This window comes from Parasteatoda tepidariorum, chromosome 3 (assembly GCF_043381705.1).
Source record: "Parasteatoda tepidariorum isolate YZ-2023 chromosome 3, CAS_Ptep_4.0, whole genome shotgun sequence".
Lineage (NCBI taxonomy): Eukaryota > Metazoa > Arthropoda > Arachnida > Araneae > Theridiidae > Parasteatoda > Parasteatoda tepidariorum.
The window spans coordinates 80,781,212-80,794,577 of NC_092206.1; the positions used below are offsets into that span (position 1 = coordinate 80,781,212).

General features: G+C 30.3%; 2 protein-coding genes across 2 annotated transcripts in view; both read left to right on the forward strand.

Annotated features, from left to right (window-relative positions):
• Positions 1 to 947: 947 nt before the first annotated feature.
• On the forward strand, positions 948 to 1,718 carry LOC122269349 (general transcription factor II-I repeat domain-containing protein 2-like). Its single transcript, XM_043041979.1, has one exon. The coding sequence runs from the start codon at positions 948 to 950 to the stop codon at positions 1,716 to 1,718; it is 771 nt and encodes a 256-aa protein (XP_042897913.1).
• A 1,566-nt stretch (positions 1,719 to 3,284) lies between these two features.
• Positions 3,285 to 13,366, forward strand: part of LOC107450171 (cytochrome P450 4c3-like) — a 35,535-nt gene continuing 25,453 nt past the window's right edge. Inside the window, exons 1-2 of the mRNA XM_043041980.2 lie at positions 3,285 to 3,777; positions 7,822 to 7,934. Coding sequence (XP_042897914.1) covers positions 3,519 to 3,777; positions 7,822 to 7,934 — 372 coding nt within the window. The 5' untranslated portion in view covers positions 3,285 to 3,518. The remainder of the gene's footprint in view (positions 3,778 to 7,821; positions 7,935 to 13,366) is intronic.

Consider the following 13,366-nt stretch of genomic DNA (forward strand, 5'->3'; position numbering starts at 1 on the left):
AAAAATTAAGCTCATTTAAAAATTTTAGAGCCGTGATGGCTCAGAGGATATAGCTTCCGCCTTCCAATGATGTGAACCGGAATCGAATCCCAGCAGTGGCTGGTCGATACGAATTCCGCATCCGGCTTGCACCAATCACAGTGCCGACGTAAAATAACCTCAGTGGTAGACGGATCATGGGTTAGAGCAGGGGTCTCCAAACTTTCCAGCCTTAGGGCCATACTGATTGCTCCAGTAAGTTCCGAGGGCCAAAACCATATTATCATTGTTGCCGGTGGTAAAACGTAAAATAGTCCACTGATGAAAAAAAAAAGTCCGAAAAAGTACGAAACGTTAAAAAAGTCCGCAAAACGGCAACACTGCATATTATTAATTTTCCTGTCATTATCTGTAATACGAGCCATGAGGAGTAACGTGACACGACATCTGGTGGACACAAGCGGAAATAGATAGTACCTTCTATCGCTAACAGATGGCGCTAATAGCACGTACAGAAAAATCTCGTTGGTTCGAGAAAGTTCTGATGTCTTCCACTCACTTCTAGATGGCAGTAATTGGAATATATAAGAAGGCTAGTGGCGCAACCACAAGTCTGTTCCTATGACACTGTTGTGAAATAAAATAGTGCGTACCTTCTTAAAACGTGTTTGTGCGTGTTTAAGTTTAAGACATCTTTGTAACAGTATTTTGATTTGAATTGTTGCTTTTGTGTGTGATTTAGTAGTATGGAAAAGAAGCGAAAAATTGATAGTGAATGCAGAAAATTCAAAGATCAGTGGAACATTCAGTATTTCGTAATTGAGTCCAGTAACAAGGCGCTATGTTTGATTTGCAATGAAAGCATAGCCGTTCTCAAAGAATATAACATTAAACGTCATTATGAAGCAAAAAATTTTCAAAATTACTCAAAATAAACAGGAAGTTTGCGGACAGAAAAATTTGAAGCTATGAAGCGCGGATTGAAATCGCAGCAATCTTCATTTACAAAACTCAAAACTGAACAAGAGGCTGCAACTCCTGACAGCTTTCGTGTGGCTCTTGAAATTGCAAAACGTGGAAAACCATTCACCGATGGAGAAATGATCAAAGAATGCATAATTGCAGTAGCCGAAGAAATGTGCCCTGAAAATATATCCTCTCAACTGTTCGACAAAAATGGACATGTTGAGTGGTTTTCTTTGGCCTTGGATGAGTCAACGGATGTGTCAAATACTGCTCAGGTGTTGATTTATATTCGAGGAGTAGATAAAAGCTATGAAGTGCATGAAGAACTTCTTGATATGTATAGTATTCATGGCATAACTACTGGTACAGATATTTTTAAAGGAGTTGAAATGGCCATTAATCAAAAGAACCTTCGATGGAAAAACTTGAAATGTATTACAACTGATGGCGGCAAAAACATGAGTGGGAAAGATAAAGGAGTGGTCGCTCTTGTGTCAAAGGCTGTAGAAAATGACGGTGGTTCAAAACCATTAGTCTTATATTGTATCATTCATCAACAGTCTTTGTGCGGAAAATGTTTTGATATGTCTGATGTTCTGAAACCAGTCATATCAACTGTTAATTTTATCAGATCTTTTGGGCTGAATCACCGACAATTCCGACAATTTATTGCAGAGATTGGAGAAAATGACTTACCTTATCATACTGCCGTACGTAGGCTTAGTTGTGGGAAAGTACTTCAGCGCTTTTTTGAACTTCGAGCAGTGATCTAAATTTTTTTGAATGAAAAGCATCGCCCTCNAGAATAGATATTTACATTTAAAATTTACAAATGTGTGTGTAAATATTTTCGTCTCAAAATGAGTGGTTTCAAAAAGTTAAATCGGAGAATTTTTTCGAGAAAATTTTTGATACTTACATGCTAAATTATACTCACAAAATACAAAAAAAAATGAAATAAAAAAGAGAAACATGCACGATTATTTTTGTAATTGAATAAATATTTTCTTGGATGCAAAATCTGAAAAATAAATTTCTTTGCATCATTGGTATGTTACATTTCACAGAAACGAAGAAATTAGGTTTTTATTAACGATAAAAGTATTTTAAACCCAAATAGATTTTTTACGAAAATTGTCAGCAAAAAAATGGCAACTAATATATTTTAGTTCGCAGGCCAGAAAGAAGGCTTCGCGGGCCGGATGCGGCCCCCTACCCGCCAATTGGAATCCTCTTTTTTAGAAGAAACATTCTTTAAACTAGTACAATATTTTTCGCTTTAAAAATGTGAATGTATGAAACAAAACTGCTCAATTAGTACAATAAAATAATTTAGAATCTTTTAATTGAGTATGAATTTCTTATAACATTTTGATGACTACACATATCATCTTGTATTACCATGAGCAGCAGATGCACGTAGTGGGCATACAGCTCAGTGATTCTCGATAACTCTTCAATTGGTCATTTATTTTTAAATTATGTTTATATAAAAATGCTAGAGCCGTGATGGCTCAGAGGATATAGCTTTCTCCTTCCAATGAGGTGAACCGGGATCGAATCCCAACGATGGCTGCTCGATACGAATTCCGCATCCAGCTTACATCGACCACAGAGCTGACGTAAAATAACCTTAGAGGTCGACGGATCATGGGTTAGAGTCCTCTAGAGTCCTAACCGTAGGAGATTTTCGTGGTTTTCCTATCCATGTAACGCAAATGCAGATTACTTCCATCAAAAAGTCTTCCACGAAGGCAAATTTCTCCCAATATTTGATTCAGGAGCTCTCTTGTCTTCCGGATTGGGTTCAAAATTACAAGGCTAAGGAGTTCAATATTAGTAGCCGTAAACCCAAAAAATTGGTGGCAATTGGGAAACAAGAAATAAACAACCCATACAGGACAAACTAAGTGAGAGAGACTTTATAACAACTTACATTAACTAAAATATGTCCCTATTAAAAGAGGTAGTTTTACTTAGCACCTTGATGATTTCAGTTGTCGCGAGCTCGTACATAAAATAAAATATCGCAATTTTTTCTCTTCTTTTTTCTTCTTCTTAAATTAGTTAACACAACTTACATTAAGTTATCACTTGACAATTAGAGTGCAGAAAATCAACAAAAGAAAGAAACAATATGGGAAAAAACGCATTTTCTTGCGATATTCTGTTATTGGAATTCTGATATCACCTGTTACTATTCTAAACGAACGGTCTTCATTTTGATTTTGAAAACAGTTATGAAGAACCTAATAGCCTTGAACTTGCGGTCAATGCAGCTCAAAGCACAAACGAAAGTTTAATCCTTCCGGCGAATGATCTAACCTGGCAATCTGAACGGTAACCTACTTTCATAACACGTGTTGTGACTTAGCTCTCCTTTTCAAACTTTCACTACTTCCCTCACCTAAAAAATACATCTTCTTGTAACACTGCTGCTATTTTCACCAATGTTCTTCGTTCTTTTTTTAATTCTTTCATAAAATGAAATTATTTGCTGTCAACCAATTTCATTCCTGAAGCAAATTTTCGAAAAGATTTGAGTGCTAAAATCAAACGCATTTTCTTAAAATATGTTTTCTTTCTTCGGAGCTGCATCGGATGTTTTTATAGCAAAAACAACCAATTGGAAACCGGAACACAATTGGAAATTATGGATACTGACACTAATATTGTCTCTTGTCGTGATTCCATTTATCCGAACGGTGCTGGAACAAAGAAAAAAGACTAATTTACTGTGGAAGCTCCCAGGATGTAATGTCAATCATTTGTTCCTGTATTTAGCAATAGCGAAAACTGTGGTACTGAATAATCAAATCAAGTCAAACATATGTAAGTATAATTGTTTTGTAAAAATGAAATAGTTGTTTATTGATAATAACAAGCAATATAAATCAGAACTGATTTTTTATAATTATTTATTGTTTTTTTTAATAATTTTAAGTAAATATCTTAAAAGACATGAGTACACAGAGAAAAAAATTCGGATAAAATAGGCACACTGTATAGTACTAACATTTCTAGGAAAAAATTCTGGGTATTAAAACCAAAATATACGATATTGATTATATTCGTTAGGTAATTTTTCCGTTCCTATGGTAACAGTTTACCATAATTTCTGGTTTTCAAAACCATATTTAACCTTCTGCCTAGTCCTTGATATATCATAAGGCAGAAGAGGCCCTGGCCTAGGAGCTCTTCAGTACTGGGACCTTCTAATTGTTACAAATAATTTTCTTTTATGTTTGTTTATTAAGAATTGTCTATCAGAGTTTAGAATTTTAGGATTAAAAAACATGTAAGCTCAAATTTACTAATGTAGCGTAATTTACTTAGGTCATAAATAATTGCAAGAAATTCATCATTAAACAACAAGTAGCTGTTGTTTAAAATAACGACCGGGTAGACCTGACAATTCTATGTCTTAGGCCCCCTCATTTCTATATCAGGACCAGCATTCTATTTACCACACATTTAGAAGAGTATAAAAAGTTGATAAGTAAATTTAACTGAATAAATGTTTTTATGCTATGCTCTAAGGTATGATAAAATAACAAATTTTCATTACATATTACAAAACATTATTTTACTGATAATTTTACCAAAACCATTACCACTTCCATAAAAGTTACCGAGTTTTTTGGTGTATCTATAGAGCCAGAGACACAGTAAATTTTACCATATTCTGGTAGTTTTGATCTCACTTTTGTCTCAATGAACGGAAGCATTTTTCACTGATTATTTTGATCAAAATTCTAACAAATGAATCAATTTATATTTATATTTTCAATTTATATTATAAATTTATATTATATTGATTTTGATGTTTAGATAATGATAGACTGCTTTGTAAGAGACATTTTTAAACAAAATTTATTGCAAAAATGCCGAATGTAAAACTTTTAAGAGTACCAAATTAATGAAATAACTTAAAATCATACAAAAGTATTTTTTAATGCTGAAGAAATGACATTTGACCGTTATTGTGATTTCACTTTAAACATTTTGAAGTTTTTTTAATTCTTATTTTGTTTCATTTTATACTACTTAAATTATTATTGATAACCCTATGATAGTACATATTTTATTTATAAACTACCTACATGTTGGAACAATGTTTTCTTTTAATAGTTGTAAAGTAAATATGACCACAATATCAAATTACAAGTTTACTTGTTAGATATGAACATGATTGCATTTAAGTATATATCCCACAACATAGTTTAATACCACAATTAAATTGATGATTGGAGTTTATGAGGGTGGTAGACAAACCATTGAACCTTAGATCGGGGGGATTCGTTACCCAATTCTGATCACAGTTTATTGTAGTGGAATAATTTGAATTTGGCAAATCAATGTGTTCAATAGATAAATTTTGCAGTCTTCTATCTCGTGGAAACTGAAACCGATTTAACAAACACTTATTTTGCCTAGAGCAAATACTATTTCTCGAAATAGAGTTTATTAGAAATTCCAAAGAAAAGATTTTAACAAATAAAAAATAACATTTTCACTCATTTATATATATAAATAAGATGAACTTTGTATAAAATGAGCTTAATATCTGAAAAATTAACTGAAACTATACCAACTCTTTTCTTGTAAGGTACGACCAATCTTTTACTTTTTAGTGCAGAACCATAGAAAAGTTGTTATTTTATTTTAAAATCTTTTGTTTTAGGATTTATTAAGTCTTAAAATATTGTGCCTTATTTTAGCCCAAATTTTTTTTTATTTCTGAAAATATATTTCTGAAAGTAAACATTAAGAAATTCCAGATTAAATTACAGTAAAAAATACTGTCTCTCAAGGTGCCAGAATTTTTTACCATAAAATTTATTTTTACATCTGTCTTTACAGAACATAAAATTTGATATACCAAAATTTTCACAATAATATGATCCAGAATTTTTTACAGCGTTTGAAATCAGATTTATTTCTATCCCGATTACTAAGGGGAAAAAATTATTACTCTCTAAAGAAAATAAAGATACAGGTTTTTTAAGTATTAGAGTAGTTATTAAATTATCAGTTTTATTAAAAAATTACGAAAGGAAAAAGATAATAGAAGATGATATCGCAGCTATCGTAGCATTTAATACTTTCCATAAATAAAAATTTTATTTATTGAAACTTTTTTTTACTGTGCATATTAAGTTATAGTAATATATTTAATCTGAACTTCATCATAAAATTTAATTTCAGAAACATATGAGTGCTGAAAAACTAATTTATTAAAAAAAAATGTGTTTTGATTTTTACAAAACTTTTGACTATTTTGCTAATTGAATTTTATTTTATCCATCCAAAAACTTTACCACGTATAATCGCTGAATTCTTGCTTTCGAACTCTTTGATAAAAATAACACTTGAAACAAATTCAAACATTATGTTCAATAATTGAACCTGAAAGAATTTATCTAAAATATGACATCAATTAGTTTTGAAACATTCGAACTTATTGAAATAAAACATAATGTGTTGCAAATTATGTAACAATGTACCCCTCCAAAACGTATCTCAGTCATGCAATTAATTAGAGAAATGAGGGCTGTTGAGTTTGACAGATCATATATTGTGTGTGAGATACGGGTATATGTATACATTGCCGTAGCTGAATTCCATATCCATAATCCCTTCCAGTGAATGTATTGAAAGTAAAGGTAGAATTAACCAACTTAGATCGATTAACATATCAATTTCGGAAACTATAAATTTTCAAAACAAAGGGAAAGGAGGCAGATAAAACATGTTTTAGCATGCAATTAATCCTGTAGAAACTTATTTTTCATGTTTTTCCGCAATTCACAACTTTTCCAAGTCTCCAAAATAACAAAAAATGACATGAAAGAAACGAATGATTTTCGATACAATACAACTTATACAACATATTTGCACTCGTTTCAAAACGTTTAAGATTTTCCAAAAAAAATTAACGAAAACAAAAGATTTGTGATTTAGGACTCGAAAAACCCGGCAGATAACTCTCCTAGCAAGTGTTTAAAAAAAAGAAAGAAAATCAAATTTTTCGAAAAAATCAATATTGAAAAAAAAATCTCATCTTTAGGACGCAATTCATTCAGTAGAAGTTAATTTTACATGTTTCACTTGTTTCAAAACTTTTTCAACTCCCCTCAAAAAAATTAACGAAAATATAAAAAAGTGCATCTTTTAGGAATCTACGTTTAATAACATTAACTTTTTAAACGTAACTTAAATAATTTTGTTCTTGAAAGCGAAAATTTTATTGGTATCGAAATGTTACTTGGTAATAGATACAAACTTTTCAATACCGATCTTTTTTTGTCTTTTTATTATCTAACCTGTAAGAAATTGATTGATGGGAGAACATGAAACCTGGTTGTGACAGGCTCTTAGTGTTTTTTGTTTTCATGTTTTTAGTGTTTTTAGTTTACATGTTTATAGTGTTTATATCTTCAGCTACCTCTTACTCCATTATCTTTCTTCAATTCATGCGTAAGCAACTTTTCTCATTTTTCTCTCATTGTCCCTTCAACTATCTTCATCTTCCCATGTTTCAAGTTCTTCAATTATCTTCATTCTCCCATAACTCAAATCCTTCAATTATCTTTATGTATATAAAAGTAATTTTTTTATGTTTTCTTTTTCTAATCGAAAAATTTTCCACGTCGTAGTTAACTATTTTGAACATTTTATTACTGTTTCATTAAATTACTCTTATTTTGATGATTGCGCATTTTAAATATTTGATTCATTAGATATTTGTATAAATGTAGATAGAAAAAATATGTCTTGTTATCAGCTTCCTGATGTTTTGATTGATTCAGTTTCAAATTTCAATGTGTATCTAAATGTATATGAATCACAACATGTCTGTATGATATTTTATAGTGACATTTCAAGTGTTATGTGGCACCACCATTTTGTTCTATAAAGAAAAGCTGTGGCGCATGTGGATTGGAATAAAGCCAGTCGTTGTCTTCTTCAAACCGGAAACAGTTGAAGTAAGCATCGTAAAAATTTGCTTTAATTACCATAAGAACTTATGATTTTAAAAGTTCTGATAACATAGAAATTCTTAGTAGAAATAAATTATAAATATAGACTAAACATACTAGCGAAACGAAATATATAAAGCTTTTATTTTTATTACCGACTATAACCAAAAATATTTGCACATTTGTTTTTAATTTTCATTATTATTTTTTTTAAACATGAACAAAAACTTTGCCTTTAAATATAAAGATAGAGAAATAATCCCACCAGTACCTACACAGCGCAAATGATTTCAGAAAGGTGTTACAGATGTTTCTTTTGTAATTATAATACGCTGTTCAAGCAATTGTTTTTCTTAGTGTTGATTTGTAAAGTTTCAAAGAAGAAATATTTATCAATAATCAATATAAATCAATAGAAATATTTCGACCAGTCACAACTGAAACATTTCATGTACTTTTCCGGAGCAAGCAGGATCATACAATTGCGACACGTGCATTGCTTGCTCTGGAATACATAAATTTCCTAAATGTCTCATAAGCATTGCGAAACTGTTATGGTTATTATGTGAAAAGAAAAGAAACAGAAAGAGAGACGGACGTGTTGCCATGTGTGTATTGTACCACAAACTAATGTATTATTGAGCAAAGATATAACAGAAAAATAAGAGTGATTCAAAGTTAAATTTTTAAATATTTACTATTCTTGTGATAAAACTCATACCAATTTACTATTGAAGACTGAATCATTAAACAATTTTACACTATTTTGCATCTCTCAACACCTCTGCAGTTTTCTACATTGGAATTCTAACTTACTTTTTGGGACGCAATGTAGGTGCAATGTTTACTTAGCTAGATAAGATATAATATGGAAATTTTTAATTAAAGTACTATGAAAATTTAACAAATTACTATTGTGGAGGTGGATCAAAGGAGTATTGATAAGGAATCGAAACCTGATCGCTTCTCAAATAAATTTTTGATGTTTGAGAAAGTTTTATTTTATTTTATAACCGTCGTTGAACAGCCGACCCAATTTCATGGGTTTACGACGACTTACGTTCAACTCCGTAGCCTTGTAATTTTGAACCAATCCAAAAGACAAGGAAACTCCTGGATCAGTACCCCCAGAGGTATTGAGTTGTTGTGGGAACATGGTGGACTTTGAGACTCGACAGATTTAACGTGCATCAGTCACCATTTACTACACGGTGAGTCTTCGGCCGGCGAGGATCAAACTCACGACCACTTGGATATGGGCCCAGCGCCCTACCGACCAGGCTATCCCGGCCTTTTTGAGAAAGTTTAATCAGAATGGAGTTAAAAAGCAATTATTAGAAAACCCTTCAAGTTCCAACTAGTAATTAAACAGATTTAATTTTTTTCTACACGCTCATTTTCCTATATATTCATTTATAAGATTTCATTAGCGTTTATTAATTAGAACATCCTGTTTTCCATGAATACAATTGTGAATTTTAAAATATTCGATTTAAAGATAGTAAAAAAGTGATTTTTATGCTCTTTTTCTTTAAAAAAAAATAATGCTTGTGAAAAAACGTAAAATTAAAAAATAATAACCTCAAATCATGTACCTGATTGACATATTTCTAGGACTTCAATTATTTTAGGAAATCTAAACTCAATTATTGGTTTTATATTAAAAAATTTTCGTTGCTGAATTCATGAGTTACCCTCTTAACTCGAGCTCGATTATAATATACTAGTGGGCTGCGCCCCCTGCTCGCTGACGCTCTCCAACCCCCGAAAATTGCTACGCAATCTTATATGGTTTGCTTCGCAAACCAAGCTCGTTTCGCTCGCTACTAACTTAGGTGCATTGCAAATGCACAAAATTCTAAGAATTCAAAACAATCATTCAAATCCATATAACAACTTATTTTTTTAAAAAAATACATCTTTTTAGTAAATACTAAATCATTAAAATAAATTTGAATTTAAATAAATGACATGTAATTCGTTAAACCTATTAGAAATGTGCTATAGCATAAAATCTTAAGATAAAATTTCTAAAACTGATATCGCTTCTAAAATGTTAAAATTTTGGCTATAATTAAGTCTATTAAAAATTGAAATAAGTGAATTGCAATAGAAAAACCTGCATAAAAAAACGTTATTATTAAATTATGTTTTTAAAAAATAATAACCATGAACGATTCACAACTTTGTTAAAAACGTAAGTATAAGTCTCAGAAGTTTAACATACAAAAGAAAAACTTGCAGAAACTAAACATTAATTTGCAATAAATACTAAATGCGAACAAATACTGAGAAAGATTAAGGGCTTAGCAACAAAATAATAGCAAAAAAATAATTACTATTAAAGATTAAGAACTTCCTTAAACACACAATTATAAATTTCTGGACTTGGAGCTATCATTGTTAGGCTGTCAAATGATCTAACCCTAGAGAGGCCAACATTAAGTTGTCCATGACTAAAAACTGGTTTAGTCTATATAAATTCGTGAAAAAAAGCGCTTTCGACAAAATACTAAAATAGAGATCTATCGACAAAGATTACTCACTTCTGTCTAGCTTAATAGTATGAGATTCCAGCAGCTGAATTGAACAACATGCTGATGCTCTCTCTGGTTATTTCAGTTTCAGCTTTTAAAAGCACTATATGTTGAGCCACCTCAGCATGATTTGGCATGTGATATTTTTAGCGACAGTCATTGGTCGATTTTCTAGCGTTGCCATTCGGGGATGTAATGAGGCTTTTTTTTGTAGCCGTGTAAGAGAAATATATTTATAGACTCAATGCATTCAATACAAACACTTAGACGTTTTTTAGACGTTTAGGCAGCTCCCAGTAGAAAAGTATCGCGCCCAATTAAAAATGAAAACTGTTGCCAGCGAGAGAAAAGAAATATCATCGGTTTAATTGATACATACATACATACGTACGTATTAGCGTTTTATATAATATAGATAGAAGATTGAAGCTATTTTAGCTTTATANAAGCGCTATATGTTGAGCCACCTCATCTAGATTTGCCATGTGACATTTTTAGCAGCAATCATTGGACGATTTTCTAACGTTTCCATTCGGGGAGTTGTAATGAGGCTTTTTTTTTTTTGGTGCCGTGTAAGAGAAATATATATATAGATGAATGAAGGGTTATTAAATAATTATACTAACTTTTTATTAACTCATTGAAAAAAACTTATGCACATTGACCTCAACCTATTATAAGTCGCTCAGTATTTTAATATAAACTTAGAGTCTGTTAAAACTTTCTGTTTTTAACAAAGTTACTCTTAAAATTAAAAAATATTATATTTTATTATATTGTTGTGATAATATTTGCCTTTAATATGCTAATGTTTAACAAAATATCCTTTGTTTAGTTTCATAGGCTTTTTTAGAAACATTCTGTATACAGAAGAAGAGAATTTTTTTTTTAAATTTTGTTCTAACTTTTTAAAGTGCTAAGGGCCTTCAATATAACACAACCAAAATAAAAGAATTTCAAGAAATTTAAAACATAAAATTGAATTTTGAGTTGAGTTCTTTATTTTTTAGCCGCTATTCCACTGCATTCAATTTATTTAAGAAAAAAAAATTATGCAAAATACGATTTCCCTAGTGATTTTTTACAATGCAAAAAGCAACACGCTCCCGCTCTCAACTGAGTTTCAAGTAGGAGCAGGTTTAGCAAATATTTTATGCATTCTTTTATCGCAAACAAACACAATTCAATGTTGAAAAGTTTTAATCATTTAAGAAATATTTTATATTAAAATTAGTTTGATTTCTTAAACTTATCGGAAAAAATGCTTTTTTTAAATAATATTTAGAGCAGAAATCAAATCGAATATAATGTAATCGAATATCGAAATCATAATGTAATGATATGCATGACGTAAGCAATTTTAATCCAATGAATGATAAAGTTACATAAAAAGTAAAAATTCGGAGAAAAAAATCGAAAATCAAAAAGAAATACGGAGAGATAAATGTTGCTCAAAGGAAGAAAAAACTTCTGCTAAAATTGCATCACTATTTTACCGTTCTGTTTTTTTTTACCCAATAAATAGTTTTTATGGTATGATAAAATCATGTATCTTGATAAAATTACCAAATTTTACCATATTTATCAAATTTCAAAGTATTTACTAATGTTTATCATATACTATAAATTTATTTTATTCTTAATTTCACAAAAATAATTACCAAAGCGTTTCGATAAATATTACCCAGGTTCTTGTTGTTCCCAAAGAGCCAGTAACACTATAAATTTTACCATATTTTGGTAGTTTTGATCACATTTTTTCTCAGTGCATGAAGCATATTCAATCATATGTAGTAGGAAACCTAAACACTAAAAGGCTTATGCGACATTTTTTCCTATTTTATAATCACAAATAAGTAGCAATGTAAAAATAATTTATATCGACAAGTGTAAAATTCACAGATTGAGCTTTAATACCCAATAAACCGATCGATGTTTTATGTGTGAAACTTAATCACTGCATAAGACTAGAAAAAAAAGATAATAAGCAATTTATGGGAAATATAAACCCTCAGTGTACATGTATCTATTCAAGGAAGTTCATAAACTCCCTACAGATGCTACAAATATTTTTTCCGATAAAAGTAATACAATTTTATGTTTGTTAAATAAAAAAAATCATGTAAAATATCATATCGATGAAATTAATGTTGAGTTGTTAGTTGTTGTTGAGTTGTTATATGCCTTGTTTTCTAATAATTACAGCAATATTTTTTCTCACCTGCATTTAAAAGAACATTACAAGCATTCCCTATACAAGAAAAACAGTTTAAAGCTATATTCATGAGCGAAATTTTTACACTTGATGGTACTTCTCTTTTACACGTATTCTAATGTATTAAAATAAGAAAATAACAAATGATATAATTTTATATTACCCTCAAAAATATATCGCTAAATTTTATTTGTAGCTTAATATGTTCAATATCTTCAGGAAACTTAATATTTTACTACCTTGATAAAACAAAATGTGAGAAGGGGTTACTACTCTATAAAATGAACCACAAATAGATACTCTGCCTGCTGAAAAGTTTAGCTAAGGCGCTATAATTTAGAAGTAATAAAATAGGATTTTACGATTGGTGTTATATACATAAATAACAGGGTGTTAGAATTTTACAAACTAAACTCGAGTTCTCGAAAAAGTTAATCTTATCTATTATTCATAAACTAAAAATAAAATGGAGTTTAGTATAAAAAGAATACGAATCCTACAAGGGCTTTGCTTTAAGTAGAAATAAATGCTCCCAATTTATTTCAGCTGGTATTTTAGTGGGTTTATTCAGTTTCTAAGTCTCTCCCGTTAAAAAAAATATTTTTTTAGTGTTCTAGAAATTTTTATAACTTAGTTTTAAATTCAAAAAATTCTTAGATTATTAGTCATTTTATGCAGAGTAATTG